The sequence below is a fragment of the Sesamum indicum genome, linkage group LG8, assembly GCF_026168435.1.
Source record: "Sesamum indicum cultivar Baizhima isolate 11 linkage group LG8, ASM2616843v1, whole genome shotgun sequence".
Lineage (NCBI taxonomy): Eukaryota > Viridiplantae > Streptophyta > Magnoliopsida > Lamiales > Pedaliaceae > Sesamum > Sesamum indicum.
The window spans coordinates 27,944,426-27,964,688 of record NC_142664.1 but is presented as its reverse complement, the minus strand read 5'-3'; the positions used below and the strand labels follow the sequence as shown (position 1 = coordinate 27,964,688).

Sequence of the window (20,263 nt, the reverse complement as noted above, 5' to 3'; positions counted from 1 at the left end):
CAAACAAATAGGAAGGGTTAATTTGAGTACACTAACTTTCGTTGTATCACATTTTGATCAATAATTTACAGAAATGGGTCAATTAAAATCCTAATTTGTATTTAATTGACCTATTTCTGTAAATTATTGGTCAAAATGTGATAACAATAAAAGTTAGTGTACTAAAATTAATCACGGATAAATTTAATGGAACAAATTTTTTTTTTCCCTAATTAACTACCTCACACCACACTTCTGTGTCCTCTCCCAACTTCTTGCTCCAAATCCCATCCCATTCGATCCCTCTCCTCTCAAATCCTACTCTCCTTTTTTAAAATTATTATATATTAATATTTATATTTTTAATATATATATATATATAATTATTTATATACAAGATAATGCATTGCGCAAGATTATACATATTATATCTATAATTTGAGATGTAATATCGACTTTTTAATAAGATTCACATGAACGCACATTTCCATCTTTTCATAATTTTTGCCTAGATAATGATTATTATAGCGAGTTTTTTTTTTAATAAAGAAATATATAACGTGTTATATGTTATTGCGTTGGTGCAAAGAAATATTATCTTCTTTCACTACTGTAATAATGCACAGAAGCAGAAATACAACAGCTTGAACGATGATGAACAGCAACCTGGAGACTAAGGATGGTAGAAGTTGCTGAAGCTGGCGTATTGACACTAACAACTTTGTAAGTGAAAGAGCACTTTTATACCCATTGTTTTATTTTTCAGTCTTTAAAAGTTGTTATTAGAATTTGTACGCCTTAGGTAGTGAAATTGCAACTTTTACTTTGTTCGTCTACTAGTCGTTGAGGCGCTGTTGTGAAATTGCTTTTTGCTTCTTCCCTATACGTGTCAGACTTCGGTGAGATGCAGGGGGAGTGAAATCGATTTCTTGAATCATGAAGTTACAACTTCTTTTCTGTTCTTCTTCTTCTTGACACTTTTTCTTTTACCAAGAATTGTTGAATGCAAGAATTCAATGAATCCCAGAGGACGAATTCAACTGAAAATCGAAAGATCAAGATTCAGGTATATATGTGGCTGGTCTTTTTTTGGGGTTTTCTTGAAAATGTTCCGTTATTCGCCGCGTGTGGTTTTGAATTTTTTCTTGAAGTTTTGCGTGGAGATTCCACCAATCCTTAGCTTTTAATTCCTTATATTATTCGCGTCTTGCTTTCAGGGAGGCCTCGAATATGAACCCACTTTCTTGTTTTTATTTCTGTTATGTAGGGTTTGCAATTGCGAGTACATTGTGCCGCATGGTTTCATGGTCGGATGAAATAACAGGTTCTCTTTTTTTGTTTAGTTTTTTTTTTCCCATGTTTTCTTGTGGAGACGTTAAATCTTAGAAATATCCACATACGAATTGCTGCTGTTTACAAGACTTTACGCCATTATCTCTAATTTTTCTTTTGAAAGGATGTTCACTGTCGTTTCTGCTTTTCATTTCCCTGTTTTCGTGGATGTGTTTTTCTATTATTTTCATCTTTGATTAAAGAAAACTTTGCGGTCGACAAATTGTTGTGAATTAGATATGGTTCTTTTTTTCTCTTTCTGGTTGCAGTGAATTAAATATGATATTGCTGGTGCCTTGTGGTTCTATTACAAAAATGAAGGAAATATTCTATTGTCAGGCTCCAGTGCCTCTACAACTTCTGGGAAAAATGAAGAAGATGGCACTTTCATTGTATCCCCAGGTGACTTATTACCTTAATTTATATTTTTCAATCTTTCTTAAAGCTTATCGTATGTATCTGATTCATAATTTGTGAAATCTGAAAGCCAATTTACAATTGAATTGTACATTTTGCACTTGTTCTTGCAGTCATGTTTGTGACGTTTTGCCAATTTCACTTATTCTTAATGCTAATCAATGGTTAGGCTAGCACTAAAACCATGTTCTATGGGCCGACTGCCATTGATTGTGGATGAAGTTGGCTCTTGGCAAATTTGTTAGATTATATATAGATTATAGCTCTCGAAATGATTTTATTGTTGAAGAATTTCAGTCCTCCACCTGTGATTTTTCATGGTCATCGAGGTCTTGTTTTCTATGTACTTGATTATATAGACATGTTTACTAGCCTTCTCTCTTATTGATGACCTAATGCTTCTAGCTCTTATATGAATATTTGGTGATTGTGTTCTTTATTTAAACTGGTGGCAAGGTGTGCAGGCCGTGGATTGGTTTGTAATCTTGGTGTTTGGCTGATCTTCCCATGATTGGGATGGGAAAGAATAGAAGTTTTAACAACATATAACTGCTGGTCTTTAATGCTTCCATGTCTCTTTGCGATTGTATATGGTACTACAATTTCTTTCTACGTCCGAGGCTAATTTTACAGAATGGCTCAGCAGACTGTTTGAGTTTGAATTAGTTGAGGATTCCCTTGTTTTGGAGAGCGATGGACAATCATGATTTCTCTTCGGATTAGCTGCATTAGAGCGCCTGATAATATTCACAGGATGCAGAAGTTTTCTCATCGTGGGACATTGCTGGGAAGCCGGTTAGCACCATTATCCACTTATGGCCATCTAAAACATTAAAGGTAAGAGAAACATCACTTTGCATCACCTAATCTGATAACAACTAGTAGCTGCACAACTGCCACAAATAATGATTCTGTAGTTTCTTCTTTTGTTTTTCTCTTATAATCTTGAAGAACATTTTTTATTGGTAGTATTGGAGAAATTACCTTATGAATGTGCTTAATTTGTTTGATTGGTAATCTAGATAGAAAATCTGTTTGCCTAACATTGAACCTAAGTAATATTATTTCATTCTCTGTTTTCATTGGGCACGTACTGTGGGCAAAGAATAACGGAAAAGCTCTTGTCTATCTATCGAATTTTAGATGTTGATTTTTCATAGAAAGAAATCTGCACTTCTTGAAATTCGATAATTTCTGACTCTTTGTTGCAAGATTTTTACTTTTGATGTTTCTTTTCTAAAGTTCGAAAACTTACAACAAACTGCAAACCCAAGTTCGGGGAGTTTTATCTTCAACTACTTAAAGCAAAAATCAAACAACCATTGTCTATATATGTTGAGTTTGTCAATTATATCATGGTGATGGTCTTACAACTACTCTAAGGTAATGGGAACCTCATGTAGTGACAGCTTGACTTTAATCAACATATGTGTCACTTTCTGAGCCATAAGTAAGTTTTTATTTCCTACTATTACCCTTGTTACCATCAGTTTCAGCCTATCTCCTAACTTTATATGTATGTGTATATATTGGACTGTAAGGGCCATGTGTATGTTGTCTTTCAATTTGAGTTTATATCGTGAAGTGCTTTTGCCATGTTGTTTATGCCTTTCGACTGGAGAATGCTATGAGCAATGATTTCAGTCATAGGCGGACACTGTGGCACCCAATGATTTTCATATCTCAGTTTCTTTAATTCTGTCTTAATGCATACTATATGATATGAAGGCAATATCTGTTCTTTCTTTCGGCGACTCATAACACATATAGCATGCAATTACAGAAGGCTATCAACTTACATGAGAAATTGTTTTTCGATACTATGTGTAACATGCATTTATTTGATTGTATAAGTGAAGCATGTGAGTGAGTATAGGTGATCTACACTCGTTTATTATAAGGCTGAGGGATGGAATCTAAATTTGGTTTGTCAATGTTGTGCGAACTAAAGTAATCTCATATTCTTAAAAATTGTGTGGAATCAAAAGGATTGAGTAGGAAATTTAAATACTAAACTGAAACACACATGAGCTACAAAAAGTATGTATTTTGACAATATTGAGAGCTTAATGGTGGCCGGTGTGGCTATATTTTTCTCTTTCTATTTTTCTAACTGAAAAGTAAGTCATGTTTTCTATTCATTCTTCTCTGTTAATTTTTTTGCCATAATTGAAAGTCAAGATAAAGGTGAAACCATTGCTTTTATACTTTGTAAACTTCAAAAACCTAAAGCTCTGTCTGGTTTCTGTGAAAAGTTCAACGTTATCATCGTTGTAATTTGGAAGATGATAGGAATTGCAATTTTTGGGGCATATTAGAATATGATGATGCAATTGGAGAGTTGAGTGTTAAATTGAAGAACGAACCTCCATTTGTTTTTGTAAATTTATCTTGGTTTATTCGTTGTGTTGGGTTTTGTTCATGGTCTTGCGTTGGAGTTTTTTGATGTCATTTATTTATCATTTTGTGTAATTATACACAAACATCACGTTTATTCATGTTGTTGACATCTTCGACTTTGCAGGTGTATCACATAAAATTTTGTTGGAAAATCTTTATTGTTCAATCATGTACTGTTTTATTTGTGAACTTTGATAATGGAACACTATATCAAAATATAGGATGGTTGTCTACATGCCAATTTTTATTTTTTCCCACCAAGATTTGGTAGTTGGTACGTCTTTGTCAATATATATAATTTGCAAAATTGTGAAACGATTTTAAAGAACATGGAGTTTTGGTAACTATAATAGTCTCATACATGAGAAATCATATGATTTGCATTTGAGGAATTAACTATAGTCTATATGTTACAAATTTATTTTAACTTATCAAATGCTTTTGTTTTCTAAAATAGTGAATTTACTACAAGTTTTTTACTTGCATATGCATGAATTTTGTCCAATTGCTCGTATGAAAAAATGTTCTTCCACCATCAACTCTTTTGTTTTCAAATCAACATTGATTAGATTGCACAATTTATTTATTTTTTTTTTAAAAAATCTCTATATATTTGTATCTATAAATATATAAGTAATGAAGTATAAAATCTATGTAATAATTGTTTTTCTGTAAGTGCATGATATGGTCGCATATTTAGACCTCCAAGAAAAACCATATTTTATTGTTGTTGTAATGAAACTAAATATAATAGCTTTTATAATCGTAAAAAGTACTTCAAAATCATTCATTTGATTAAATGGATGAAATATCACATTTGTATTAAATTTTTTATAAGTTTTTGAAGACGCTAATTAACAAGAGACATTATTAACTATATTAACATTTGCCAGTATAAATATACACCTATTTGAAAAATAAATTAATTAAATTGGCATGTAGACAACCGTTCAATATTTTAGTATATGATGTTTTATTATTGATGTTTACAAGTAAAATAAGTTGTGGTTTGTACAATAAAGATTTTCTAGCAAACTTTGTTGTGGGGCACGTGCAAACTTCATCTGTCAATAACATGAATAAATATGGTGTTGTGTAAAATTTATACAAAATTTTAAATTTATGACAACGAAAAATTTCTAAAAAGCAAATCTTGGAACATAACATAACACAAGAATAATTGAGAATAAATTTGCAACATCAGTGGAGAATTGTTCTCCAGTTTAGGCTTCAACTCTCCAACTTGCGTCCGTAGTATTCTCTAAGGCCTCAAAAGATTGTATTCCCTCTCTTTCTAAATTATAATAGCGAGAACATAGAGCTTTAATAATAGAAATCGGGGGACTTTTGGTTTTTGAAGTTTACAAAGGGAAAATGCAATGGCATTAAACTTTACTTGATTTTCAGATATGAGAAAAAATTGACATGGAGGAAACAAATAGGAACATGGACTTATTATTCAGTAAGAAAAGTGAGAGAGAAATCTGTAGTTACATAGGTTATCATTTGGTTTTAAATGTTGTCAAGGTGCATCCTTTGAGCCAGCCAATGTGTGTTTAGTTTAGTATTTAAGTTTCTTACAACAATCTTTTGAACGCCCATACAACTCTTAGGAACATGAGGTTATTCAAGTAAGCACATATTGCAAACCAAATAAAGACTCTAAACACCTCAGCCTTCATGGACGAGTATGTAGAGAGATTGCATGTTTTTCTCATTATTTTTTATTTTTATTTTTACAGGTTGACATCAGATCGAAAGATTGCGATTGGAAGTCGACATACTTGAGGGAAATGGCTTTCCGTATAACACCTGACGCTATTGAAGACGATCTCAAGTCTCAACACAAGAGCTTTTCCTAATTGTACGCACCAGTATCCACCTGATGAGTTCAAGTGATTCTGAATACAGAGGCTCTCGATGACAAATGAGGAGTCTTGCCTACTGTAAATTAGAATATTTTGTTAGTATTTTATAGCTTTTCTGATATTAAAAGTTAGGCGCCTTAGAAAGATGTAAAAGAAAGGTTTTTCCAAGAAAATGCAATCCCACATTCCTGGTTGAGATGAAATTTTAATTTCCCATCCAATCTTTTTTGCCTGGCTGCCAAGAGGTCTTTAAATTCCATGAAATTGCAAAGGCACTAATTTCCTGTATAAGTCAACTATTCCATGCGGACGGCACACTAATTCTTTGCATCAATTCCAAATTTCCACATAAAATGCTATTAAGCCAAAAGCAGACAAGAAAATCAGGTCAACTTGCTCCATTAAACATTCAAATTTAAGAAAGGACTCACACAAGAGAAACTTGTCTATTTCCTCTTAATTTTCTCTATTCTTTCCATCTTCTTTTTGTCACTGCACCACACTGGCAACGTCCTCCCCTTTGAAACCACACATATACATAAACTTCTCATCTTCGAAAATATATGAAATATGAGAATTACAAGGAGTGAGTTCGTGTAACAAAGTCCACATGCTGTGGAATAAGCGAGAAATACCTAAAGAATTATGTGTTTTCCTTCTTTTTAGAGCATATGAGTTGATTCTGATCAGAACATATATTCTCACATTTGTGATCTTCTTTTCAATTTCTATACCAAACAGAAGAAAGTATATATTTCAATCATCTTCCTCCAAACTTGGTACAGTAGATATACATCACATCTTGGCCTCAAACAAATGGGTGTTAAAACTGCTTTCTTGCATCGAAATTTGGATGAACAAAGATACATGTGTCAACCTTGTGGTGTTGTTAATAACAAACAAATCACTTTATGGATTAAAACAATCTCCTAGACAATGGAATAAGAAATTTGATCATTTCATTCATTCTTCAAAATTCCAAAATAGCGTATATGGTCCTTGTCTGTACTTTAAATACGATAACCACGTCCCTCTCTTTCTTGTACTCAATGTGGATGACATGTTGAATGTCAGTTCTAGCATAAGCATGATTGAATGTTTTCAAAAGAATTTATGCAAAAATTTTGAAATGAAAAATCTAGGTAATTCCAGGAAAAAATTGGGATTGACTATGGAAAGGGATATAAAAGATTCTACGATTTTCTTAAACCAAATATTTTATGTAAAATCTGTGCTTGAAAAATTTTCTATGTCAAACTCAAAATCTTCTCTATTCCTTTGACTGCTCATTTTCAACTATGTAAAGACCAAATTCCAAAAACAGATTATGAGAAAGAATACATGAAAAATATTTCTTATTCAAATGCAATTGGTTCTGTCATGTATCTTCTAGTTAGTACTAAACCTGATATTGCATATATTGTTAGTTGTTTGATTAGATATATGTCGAATCCAGGTCTTGCTCATTAGGAAGCTCTTAAATGGCTTTTGAGATATTTGAATGACTCTATTAGTTCTAGTATTAATTCTCTAAATGCTTTGAAGGTGCAAAATTAGTTGGCTATGTGGATTCCAAATATGCAAATGATAGGGATAGTAAGAAAATCAACTACCTCTTATGTGTTTACTTTGTGTGGAGCATGCATTACCTAGAAATCACAACTTCAACACATTTTTCGACTTTCTAATACTAAAGCTGAATATATTGTCACAACTGAAGCTTTTAGAAAAGTTATTTGGCTTGAAGGATTATTAAAAGAATCATCTGAAGATAAAGAAGACCGCAAGCAATCAGGATCGGAATCAGAAAAAAAACAGCTTCTCCAAACTGATGAAAAAATAAGGTGACAGCAAAAGAAGTCAAGAGATTTGACCAAATCACACGTGTCAACAATGAAGCGACACTTGGCAGATGAATGCCATGCAGACGTGAAAACATCGTTTCAAGTCCGGACAATTTGGTTATAAATATAACCCCTCCCCCCTTTTATTCGTAGGCCCTCAACAATCTTCATATGTTGAAGTAGAGGCACTTGTAATTTGTTTTTCTTTCTTTAGTTATATAAAAGTTTGATTTAGCATAAGAAGGGATACATGCCACCTGTGAGTTCTCTTATTTATCTTTATGCACTTGCCACCTTCATTCTTGTTTCTATTATGGTTAGCCTAATGCAATGTTAAATTACTGCTGCTAAATTATTCAACTATAACGGAGATAACATGGCTATATATATTTATATATATAAAATAAATAAAAAAAGAGTGTTTTTCATTACTTATGAAAATAAGGAGAAATTGAAAAACTATAAAGATAAGACACTTTGTGTCGTTATTTTAAATTATGGGTATGAACGAGGTCGACCTTGCCATCACTGTCTGGTTTTGCCGTTCTTTGGCGATTGTTCTTGGGCCTTAGTGTGGTATCTTCTGACTAAAATTCAATACCCATTAGTTTAAATTAATGTAAAAGGTTCCTAATTTAATCTTCTCTCATGTTATTCGATTCTTTTTATATTTGTCATAATCGAAAAATATTCTTTTGCTACATTCCACCTTCATGGTCGATTTTCTCAACCGCCTACATGGTCGCATTTATTTTATTTTCTCTTATGCATTCCGCCTACATGATCGGTTCTTCATACCGCTTTATGGTCGGATTTAAATTTTGTTTTGAGTTTTCCTCCATGACCTTCGGTCATGGCTATATGGTATCAGTACCATAACTCTACTAAGGAATACATCTTTATACCATCTAAATGAAGTTAATGTCTTACATTTTAGATTCTGTAGTAGTGTTCGAATATTTTCACTATTATCTGACCATCTACTTGTAAAATGTTCAACAATGTTTATAGCTAATGTATAAACTACTTTCTCTTTTCTAATATATTATTTTCAATTTTTACTATATTTAATATTTCATCTTTATCAGCTTGGCTGAGATAATTATCCCACCATCTCTTTAACTGACCAGTGAATCCTGCTATGATCATTTAGCAATAGCCTTTTTGAAATTATTATTTCCTTTAAAGATAGTAATATGCATCATCCTTCTATGTATAGTATTATAAATTTGTCTTTCTGTAAATCCATCAATGTTCCATTCATAAATTTGTTTTCCATTATAACTATTTTGGTCGAATATCTCTTGTTCTTCATAAAGAACATCTTGGGTGTTGGTTTAGGATAATAAAATTTTATTGGCATTGGTTTCCTATCGAATTTTTCTAATTTGTTAATTTCTTCCATGAATTCATTTTTATAATTCTGAGGATCTACGTCATTATTTAGAGTATTTAATTGAAGAGTTTTAAATTTTTGATTCAGTAACTTTTTTAGGTCTCTTATAGGTTTTAAATTAAAAACCTTAGTAGGGATATTTGCTTCCAAAAATTCACTTTTATAGGGAGGGCTGACAATATATTTCTTCCTATGCCAGAATGCATTGGGATGTTCATCACATATTTATAGTTCAAATTTATTTTGGATCATTTTAATCTTTCTTTGTAATTATGATTTTTAAGTAGTTCATTTATTTGTAATAAATTTATTTATTTCTTGATAAAGCATATTTGGTTGGTCTTAGATATTATTAAATCTTTTATTTCATTTATAATCATGTTTATTGGTTGGGTGATAAATTCAAATTTTATTATTTCATTATCAAAGGTTCCTAGTATACCTTTGAAGCTAATTGGAACCTGCATCCAGGAAGGATTAAATTTATGCAATGAAATTAGACTAAACAGACAAATTAAAAGACAAAATTTAACAAGAGAAAAGCCAATTAGGGATAATATATTTTTAAAAAATATCCAATACAAAAAATAAATTAACTAAAATTATTTTAGAAATAAAATAATGTATTTTGATTTTAAAAACTTATAAGTAATATTAAATCACATGTAAAATATGTATGATAATTGCATTTGATGTTATAGTTCTTTTTACATATATATTGATGAATATTGTATTTTTTATCACATACTTTTTCAACAAAATATAACAAATATAAAAAATTAATAAAAAAATAATAATAATAGAGATAATTTTGTCAATTCAAAAAGGATAAAAGCTGAAAATGCGTCAAAAAAAGTTATCCCATTTGCATGTCATGCGCGTGTAGATAACTCTCCATTTTTTTTTTACATATACAGAAAGAGTATTTTTTGCAAGGTTTATAATTAAATATGCACTTTTTTTACTATTAAGTTAACACGGGTAAATATGTAACAATTTTTTCATTTCACAAGGGGAACCATATGCAATTTTTCGTTTTTGTTGCTAGTGAAGTAATCAAGTTATTGATATATCGAGTTTGATTATTTTTATCTATAAATTTAAATTAAGTGTGATGTTATACTATTTATTAACAGTAATAAATTTATATGTACATATATATTTTTTGTATAATATTTTTAAAAATTTAGACTCACACTAGTCATACAAATTACAATGTATAAGTACAAAGTTATAAGAAAAAAATACTTTTAAATATTTTTTTTACTGCTCTATATTTCCTCGCATTTAAATTAGCAAAAGAAAAAAGTTAATTATTAACATTATTTTTTTTTTGGTTTAAAAGTAAATATGATACACAGTAAAAATTGTATAGCTAATATAATCATGAGATTTAAATTTAATTTTTTGTTTGATAGATTTCAAATTTCACTCGATTTCGATTCGATCATAAAATAAAAATATCAAATTATTTAAACTATATAATATAATTAATATTCATTCAAACATATTCAATTCAAATGTATTTTTAAAATTCAATAATAATTTATATAAAATTAATAATAATACATTCGACTCGATTAAAATTTTAATTATGTTGAGATGAAGAAGTGCTATTTACCAAAAAATGCGTAATCATTCCCATTAATAAGAAAAAGACATCACGCGAAAAGCGCGTGCCTGTGGATAGCTGCCCATTGACAGGGCTAACCCGCCCCAACGAAACTACTACCCCACGGCTTTGCCCCCACTTCTCAGTAAAACACCCCCACCGCCGTCTGCCTCTTCCTTGTATATAAAGCAAACAAGATTCTACCTCCTAGGGTTTCTCACTTTCTCTGTCTACCATCCTCAACCTCTTCCTTTCACTCAGCGGAGTGTGCAAATGGCGCAGTCGCTGGAGCTTTTGTTGATTCAATTCCTGATGCCGGACAACGACGCTCGGCGGCAGGCGGAGGATCAAATTAAGCGGTTGGCGAAGGATCCACAGGTGGTGCCTTCCCTAATACACCACCTCCGCACAGCCAAGACCCCGAATGTCCGCCAACTCGCCGCTGTTCTCCTCCGGAAGAAGATCACCGGGCACTGGGGAAAGTTATCACCGCAGCTCCGCCAGCTAGTCAAACAGTCACTCATTGAAAGTATTACTGTGGAACACAGGTTCGGCTTTCGCTAATATTTTAGTGTTTCGGTGCCAATTTCACTGTGTAGTTTATATTCTTTGAAGAAATTTCTGCTGGTTCGTTAGTTAGCTACCATGTCAGAGTGTTGGACGGACACCCCCCCCCCCCCCCCAAAAAAAAAAAAAAAAAAAAGTATTCCGGTTGAAAGATAATTATAATTAGCCTATTTGGAATTGGTTCCTTCTGAATTTTGAACGTTTTGTTAAAGTTTGCTCTAAAGCCCGGTTTTCATGCTCGAGAGGCGGTTCCTCTCCTTTGTTAATTTCTTAATGGTTTTCCTCCCTAGGAACTTTGCAACTCATCATTTTTTGAGTATTTGTTTGAGCAGTTTTCGTTTTCAGTAGCTTGCAATGACCCTGGTCTATCTGGCCTCTTTCAGTTATTGACCCTATGTCATATCTGGCCTCTTGCAATGTCAATCTAACAAAGAATTTTTATTTAAAAAAAATAAAATAATGGTGGCTATGTCTATCAACCAATTCAAATCATAGTAGATTGGTGGAAAAAGTTTGTACATTTCCTGTATTCCTTCAAAGTCTCGGAGTTCTGATGCTTTTGTGAAACCATTTGTGCTTCAAGTTAGATTGTATGCGGTGTTACTGTCTGGCACTATTTTCTTGGTTTGGGTTATGATAATGAGAATGATTCATGTCTTACCATTTTGACAGTCCTCCGGTGAGGCGAGCTAGTGCAAATGTGGTTAGTATCATCGCAAAATATGCTGTCCCGGCTGGAGAATGGCCTGATTTGTTGCCATTTCTATTCCAATGTAGTCAAAGCGCACAAGAAGAGCATAGAGAAGTAAGTCATAAACTCTCTGGTTATCAAGCAGAAGTCCTTCTAAACTCCTTTATTCGTTTTGAGCTATTTTCATGTTTAGTAGTTTTTGGTTGGGTTACCCATTAACTGTCCAACTGAATGTTTCCTTTAGTACTTTTTTAAGAGATAATTGTTCTCTTGGAAGTCAATCCAACAGTGTGAAAACCTTGTTCAAGCTATACCCACTGCATAAAACAAGATGTGAAGATTGTATAGAAATCATATGTAACAGTATTTACGCACTAAAGGAGTGACATTACATCAGTTCAGATTGAAAGCACAAAATTGGCTCATTTTCATGCAGCACTTTCCTGTTCCTAATACTTCTGAGAATGTATTCTTCCATTCTTTTACCATTATGATTAACAGGTTTTGCAACTTCTCAGACTGTCATTTCCTTTTCCTTTTTGCTGATTGGTGATTCTATTTCTCCCTGCACTTCTCCTAAGTAAAGACATTATGACGCGAGCCAAAATGCTTTCTTCATCTTCATTGGAGACTGTCTGAAGTTGATCAAACTTCTTATGCTTTTAACACTTCGACATAGATCTCTACCATCACTTCCCTGCATTTATTGAGAATGTGCCCATATGTGTTGACGCAACAACTCCTTGATCCACGTTTTTAAATAGATTTACATGCCTTTGAACTTCGATTTTTGATGAGCTTGTGCGCCTAATCTAGCGTTCTCATTTTTTGCTGTGTTTTTTATCTTTATCTTCATATGCTTGCCAACTGTAACAAGCTAAAGAATTGTTTGTTCTTAGGTGGCATTGATACTCTTCAGCTCATTGACAGAAACTATTGGGAATTCATTTCGGCCGTACTTTGCAGATTTGCAATCTCTGCTACTGAAGTGCCTACAAGATGAGACCAGTAATCGTGTTAGAGTTGCTGCTCTCAAGTAATGTTTTGCCTCAAGTGTTTTCTGACAATGTTAATTCTTTTAAATAACTGAGCAAGGTGCTTACCCATCTGCTTTTTGGTGTAACAGGGCAGTTGGTTCTTTTCTAGAGTTCACTCATGACGAGGCAGAAGTAGTGAGTTACTATTTTCTCACTGTTGAACGTTTATAGATTTAATTGTAGTACAAACTAACAACTGCATGTTATGGAAAAAGGGGCAATAAGCTAGAATTTGGTACATAATCAATGATTTTAGTCATCATTTTCATGGTGGTCATGCCAATTGGAAGCATGGCTGGTAACTAGAGAGACTTGTAGAACCCTTGTGTAACATGTAATGAATGCAAGCTCTGGCACTCCTTTTAGAGAACTTTTGTGATTTAGTTGCTCCTTTCTATCTTTTGGTGCTACTTCTATTTGGTTGGCTTGTGCGCTTGATTTTCTCTAGTTTGAGTAGTATGTAATATATGGCATACATTAGTCGTGTATCACCATAAACGAGATCTAGTTCTCTATTTTAACTCTGGAATCCCAAATCACAGACCAAGCATTTCAACATCCTCTAAAGAGAGAAAATAATTGCGGTCACAAAGCTTAGTTAGATCCCAAATGGTTTTCTATTTTAGAGTCTTCAATGTGTTCTCGTAACAGTTTAATTTTCATAAGAATTAGAAGTTCTATTTATCTGTTACTGTCCGTTGGTATGGTTTCAAATTTTGCTTCAGGCTTCTGACCATATTAATACGATCACTGGACATTATTGTTTTGGCAAAACAGAAGCATGATTTGCTTGTTTTTGCCACATATCCACTAACAAAGATATGATCCAAAATGGCTAGTTGTACTGGGTGATTAGCTGGCCTGGCCTGTGTAGTCAGTGGTCACATACTTTCTTTGAGATATTGTCCTAGATGACTTCTTATGGCTGATGTTCGTATTTACAGATCAAGTTCAGAGAGTTTATTCCCAGCATTTTGAATGTATCGAGGCAATGCCTTGCTTCTGGTGAAGAGGATGTTGCTGTCATTGCCTTCGAGATATTTGATGAGTTAATCGAGTCCCCTGCTCCTCTTCTTGGGGAGTCTGTAAAAGCCATAGTTCAATTTTCTCTTGAAGTTTGTGCTAGTCCGAATCTGGAATCTAATACACGCCATCAGGTCACCAGCAGCATCTGTGATAGTTTTAACCAATTTTACTATTCTACTCACTGGGGCCATGCTTATTTTTTTGTTTCTTATAGAAGTGTTTATGCCTGACATCTTGCTTGCTTCTTCCATGTTAGGCGATTCAAATAATTTCATGGCTTGCAAAATATAAATCAAGTTCGCTCAAAAAGTATAAGCTGGTTGGACCGATCCTGCAAATTATGTGCCCTTTACTTGCAGAATCAACTAACCGGGATGAGGATGATGATCTTGCACCTGACCGAGCTGCTGCAGAAGTTATTGATACGATGGCTTTGAATCTGCCAAAGCAAGTATTTCCGCCTGTTTTTGAATTTGCTTCCTTAAGCAGTCAGAATGCCAATCCGAAGTTCAGGGAAGCTTCAGTTACAGCTTTAGGTGTTATTTCGGAGGGTTGTTTGGAGTTGATGAAAGACAAACTGGAACCTGTTCTTCATATTACTTTGGGGGCTCTTAGAGATCCTGAACAAATGGTACGAGGGGCTGCGTCCTTTGCTCTTGGTCAATTCGCTGAGCATCTACAGCCTGAAATTGTATCTCACCATGAAAGTGTTCTTCCATGTATTTTGAATGCTCTAGAGGATACATCTGATGAAGTCAAGGTAAACACATGATACAAATTTCAACAGGTCTAATTCCATGCTCTATCTACTTAAATATCACAATAGGTTCCTTTTTTTTTATTTCACAGGAGAAGTCTTATTATGCATTGGCAGCATTTTGTGAGAACATGGGTGAAGAAATTCTTCCTTTTCTAGATCCTTTGATGGGAAAACTACTTGGCGCCCTCCAAAGTAGCCCACGTAATTTGCAGGAGACGTGCATGGTACGGTACTTGTGCATTTGCAATTAGTGTTCCAAATTGGTAAAGTTGTCATCATTATCAACATTTTGGCTTGCTGTTATTTTAGTCTGCAATCGGTTCAGTGGCATCTGCTGCAGAACAAGCTTTTGTTCCATATGCTGAAAGGGTTCTCGAGTTGATGAAAATCTTTATGGTACTTACTAATGATGAGGACCTTCGGTCACGAGCAAGGGCTACCGAGTTGGCGGGAATAGTTGCAATGTCTGTTGGGAGGTTAAGAATGGAACCAATTTTGCCTGCCTTCGTCGAAGCTGCAATATCTGTATTATCTCTATCACTTTCTACTAACTAGAAATTATCAACTTGGATTCTTTTATTAAGGCATTTGCTATCTCAGGGTTTTGTGTTGGAGTTTAGTGAGCTTCGAGAGTACACTCATGGATTCTTCAGCAATGTGGCCGAACTTTTAGAAGATGGGTTCACTCAGGTATTTTCTTTTTCCATGCATCTGACCTTCATGTGCATAGAGATCTAATATCTAAAAATATGTATTGCATGTTGAAACAGTACCTTCCACATGTAGTTCCTCTGGCCTTTTCGTCCTGCAACCTTGATGATGGCTCTGCTGTGGATATTGATGATTCTGATGAGGATGAAAATGTCAATGGTTTTGGTGGTGTCTCATCTGATGACGAAGCACATGATGAACCAAGAGTTCGTAATATTAGTGTAAGAACAGGTGTTTTGGATGAAAAAGCAGCTGCTACTCAAGCCCTTGGCTTATTTGCTCTGCACACAAAGAGCTCCTACGCACCGTATCCTTTGTGATTTGTTCTGCATGTAGTTAGGTATGTATTGGCTGCAAGATATTAACATTCATCATAGTTGGTTGCCTTAATTTGAACTTAAGGTACATAGAGGAGACTCTGAAGATTCTAGTTAGGCACTCGACATACTTTCACGAGGATGTTCGTCTTCAGGCTATAATTTCACTGAAATGTAAGTGACAGTACTTGTAATGTAATTGTCAGTCATGCAGATAATGATTCTATATGGGTTTGGTTGAGTTTCATGCTTGACACCTCTGTCTGCAGTTTTGATTTTTGGTATGTTTATTTTGCTGCATATTCAACTGCTTGCAGTTTTTTATATTTGTGAAAATGCACCAGAGTTGCATATGCTGACAATTGGATGCTTAACACCAGATCATGCCTTTATGCAAATCTCCTTGAACTTGAAGATTGCAGGCACATTTTTTTTTTAATATTTTCTGTTGTAATAACACTGTCAGTTTCATGTGAAATATCTGTTCACGACAGTCTGACTGTGACAATAATGTGATATTTTTTTAGTTGCAATAGGTTCCTATTAGAATTTGTGGCTTTATCTGTTCAGATCTTCCAGATTTTGGACAGTCAATTATGTTTGCTTTTTTATTCAGGTTTGGACTATAGAGTTGTATTCGATTGTGATTTTCATAAATGGTACTTGAGCTTCTTCAGGATATCTTATTCCTGTGTCTAAGCTTTATTATTCTCTTGCTTTTTAGAAACCGTTCTTTTATTGATGCTCTGATATAATTAACTGTCCAACGAGTGTCTGCTATTATGGAATTGTTGGGCTTACTTAGTTATTTGTGATTGCCAGATATTTTGACAGCCATACGAGCAGTTTTCCAGAATCATAATGTGAGTGCTGAAGAACTATTCTAAGCGTACTTTCATTTTTCACTTATCTATGTAGAAAATGGGCTTTTGATGGATGAACAAGTTTTTTCATGCTCTGATTGTTGTAATGTATAATGCAACCTATATTTATGTTTGACTGATGAGTTACTTTTTCGTGTTGCTTCTATTTTAATCGTCTAATCAGTTTCCAGTTTCAGAGGTTCAATAATTTCATTTCGTCTTGGGCAAATCTCCATTGTAGATTTTATTAGAGGATAATGAATTGAATTGTTTTTGCAGGAAGGAATTACAAAGATTAAAGAGGTTCTTGGTGAGAATAGTTATTCCAGTCACCACTTATAAATTCACGATATGTCTATGCTAAACTTAAGAGGAAATTTGTTTTTGTTTCTTCATCTACAGATACTGTGATGAATATTTATATAAAGACAATGTCTGAAGATGATGACAAGGAAGTTGTTGCTCAAGCCTGCATGAGCATTGCCGACATCACCAATGATTTTGGATATATGGCTGTTGAGCCTTGTATGTTGTCAACATGATTTTATCGTTTTTATGTCTTGTTGAACATGTATTCCGGTCTGAAGAAACTTATAAGGTGCTTTTACTTTTCTCTGCATTTCAACTTCAGACATGCCTCGCCTTGTTGAAGCCACTTTGGTACTGCTTAGAGAGGAATCTAGTTGTCAGTTGATAGAATCGGACAGTGAGATAGATGACGATGATAAGGAGCATGATGAAGTGCTCATGGACGCAGTGTCTGACCTCCTTCCAGCATTTGCAAAGGTAATGGGTGCCCAATTCGCTCCAATATTCTCAAAGCTGTTTGAGCCTCTGATGAAATTTGCGGTTAGTAATCTGCTGCTCAAGCCACTATGTGAAGTAAATCCCTGCTTGCATTTTGTTTATTTTTAAAGGTCCCTGGAATTGGCTATTACAGAAACAATCACGCCCACCACAAGACAGGACAATGGTTGTTGCAACCCTTGCAGAAGTTGCTCAGCATATGGGTGCTCCAATTGCTGGCTATGTTGATGTAAGCTTTTAGGAAAAAAGCAATGCTTCTCTTTATTTTTCTCATTTTGATCTGAAATTCATTTGCTAGAGACTGGCTCCTATGTTTCAGGCTGTGATGCATCTTGTACTCAAAGAATTAGGATCCCCTGAGGCAACCAATCGAAGAAATGCTGCATTTTGTGTGGGTGAGCTGTGCAAAAATGGTGGCAACTCAGTTCTGAAGTATCCTTCTATATGTCAAAACGCTCATTTGGTTCTGTTATTTTTGCAATATGCATGCAGAAAATTTTAATGCAGTACTGATAAATGTTGAGTTTTTAATTAAATGAAGTATCTGTGTTACATGATCACAACTCTATTAAAACAAAATTTAAGGTTTTGGATTGGATTTTCAATCTGTTCCTATCTAAGTGACACAGTAGATCATTATCTATTTGTATTTAGCCACGTCCCTATACATCTATACTCTCAGGGTTGTGTCTTTTGCTGGGTACGCTTCAAATCGACTGACACTTCGTCTTAGTCTTACCTTCTTGGCCGCTCCAAGATTGATTTATTCTCTTTTGTTCTCTCTCTAAGATTGCTTGTGCTCCTTATATTTAAAATAGATACTATGCTGATGTTTTACCTCGCCTTTATCCATTATTTGGGGAATCTGAGCCAGATAATGCGGTGAGGGACAATGCCGCTGGTGCAGTGGCAAGGATGATAATGGCTCACCCAGAGTCCATTCCACTTAACCAGGTTGGTATTCTAGTTTATCATGCACTAAGTTTTATCTTTCTATTTTGTCGTTGTAGTAGGTTGACTCACTCTATTTGGCAGGTGCTACCTGTTTTGCTGCAAGTGCTTCCATTGAAAGAGGATTACGAAGAATCTACATCAGTATATGGATGCATATGTAATCTAGTTTTATCATCTAATGCTCAGGTACTTGCATCATTTTGGGCCAAAGTTTCTTTATTCATGTTCACTTGGGACTGTGTATTCTGTAGTTATCTTAATCTTTGAAAATAGTTAGTATCTTGAGGCATTATATTCCTTCCAACTTTGGGGTGATTTGCTTTCTGGATTTGCAGATACTGTCTTTGGTCCCACAGCTGGTTAATATATTTGCGCAAGTCGCTGTGTCACCCGTTGAAACTCCTGAAGTTAAGGTGCATATAGGCAGAGCATTCTCTCACCTGATATCACTTTATGGTCATCAAATGCAGCCTCTTTTGGGCAACCTTCCACCTGCACATGCCAATGCTCTAGCAGCAATTGCACCTAAGAGTTGAGACATATGCAACCCTGTGGAATTCGTACTTGGTTTTATGCTCCTTCTGGTCGGTCTCCAATGTTGTTAATCCCATTAAATGGGATGATTGCGAGAATTAGTTTGGAAAGCGAGGTATGGAATTTATTAGTTGATATAATGCATATTTTTGAATTACATCGAGGAAATGCATCTTAGTTTATGTGCATGCATACCAACAAACATTTTGAGAGCTTTGGTGTCCTGAACTTTGAGGATACTATTCTTGGGAATTGTTAACCTCATTGTTATCATTTCTTACTTTGTTTGTAAACCTTTGACTGCTTCCTTAATTGTTATCCCATAGTTAACTTAATGGGACTATTTATCTTAAAATTGTCGTGCAATATCACTGTATTTGTTTGGTTCCTGATTGGGTTCACCATATTGCATGTTCAGTAGTTGATTTCCTCTACAACTTTAACGTGATATGTTGTGGAAAATCTTGTTCTATTTTGCCTATTTTATGGCCAGTTCATAGTTTTGTTCCCTCTCATTAGTTTACACAAACGAAGTCTTTCTTATGACCTCAATTCCTGTAAGTTCTCACAAGGGTCAGGTCCGTAAATTGTGTTATCTTGTCCTGCTTATGACCTCAACTGAAAACCAGCTTCCATACCCAACTACCCTGGCATGTATCCGATATAATAACCAGGAAGATTTGAATTGGGCAACATTTTTGTTGCAATAATCTCAAATTATACTTATATCATAATTTGTAATTTCTGAAAGTTGATCATGTCTTAATTTTCTTCTCGCAGGTTTTACTTTTGGTTCCTCTCTGCTGCTGTCTCCGGTTTTCCAGTTTGGGGATGTAGCGTTCCCTCAATTTTGGTGTGTATTCTTTGGTATTTATCTATCTTATTCTTTGAATGTTTGTAAGGCTTGTTTGCTGCTATTCATTTATTACTTCACAAGTCAGCCCAAATAGCTTAGAAGGAATGTAGTGGGTGTTTTTATGCTATAATATTTATCACATACACAATCGAGTGTGTATATTTGGTTTTGCTTATTGGATATTTTCTTGTTATCTCAAGGTGTTATTAAAATTAACATGATAGCATCATATATATACATATCCAATAGCTATTAACGAACTTGGGAAAAGTCTGTTTTTGCTGTTCTGCAA

The 20,263-nt window shown here is 34.3% G+C and overlaps 1 protein-coding gene and 1 long non-coding RNA gene across 8 annotated transcripts; both read left to right on the top strand.

The window, feature by feature from the left end:
- The first annotated feature begins 788 nt into the window (after positions 1-788).
- Positions 789-6,221, top strand: LOC105169134 (uncharacterized). Of its 6 annotated transcripts, none has more exons than XR_002287539.2 (5): positions 789-1,045; positions 1,247-1,303; positions 1,581-1,713; positions 2,193-2,565; positions 5,871-6,221. It is a non-coding gene; the product is annotated as an uncharacterized LOC105169134 (long non-coding RNA). The 6 variants fall into 6 exon arrangements; XR_848388.3 differs by having other exon boundaries at positions 2,185-2,565; XR_848387.3 differs by having other exon boundaries at positions 790-1,045; positions 1,651-1,713.
- A 4,741-nt stretch (positions 6,222-10,962) lies between these two features.
- LOC105169132 (ARM repeat superfamily protein) lies at positions 10,963-20,164 on the top strand. Of its 2 annotated transcripts, XM_011089435.3 has the most exons (21): positions 10,968-11,396; positions 12,088-12,220; positions 13,006-13,142; positions 13,233-13,278; positions 14,088-14,300; positions 14,426-14,929; positions 15,019-15,153; positions 15,239-15,454; positions 15,530-15,619; positions 15,700-15,947; positions 16,043-16,131; positions 16,780-16,820; positions 17,100-17,130; positions 17,223-17,345; positions 17,452-17,669; positions 17,761-17,856; positions 17,947-18,059; positions 18,446-18,581; positions 18,663-18,767; positions 18,917-19,230; positions 19,896-20,164. In XM_011089435.3, the coding sequence occupies exons 1-20, from the start codon at positions 11,122-11,124 to the stop codon at positions 19,115-19,117; spliced, it is 3,150 nt and encodes a 1,049-aa protein (XP_011087737.1). In that variant the 5' UTR covers positions 10,968-11,121; the 3' UTR covers positions 19,118-19,230; positions 19,896-20,164. The 2 variants fall into 2 exon arrangements, with proteins under 2 accessions (XP_011087739.1, XP_011087737.1); XM_011089437.3 differs by lacking the exons at positions 18,663-18,767; positions 18,917-19,230; positions 19,896-20,164 and having other exon boundaries at positions 10,963-11,396; positions 17,452-17,606; positions 17,738-17,856; positions 18,446-18,477.
- Positions 20,165-20,263: the final 99 nt, after the last annotated feature.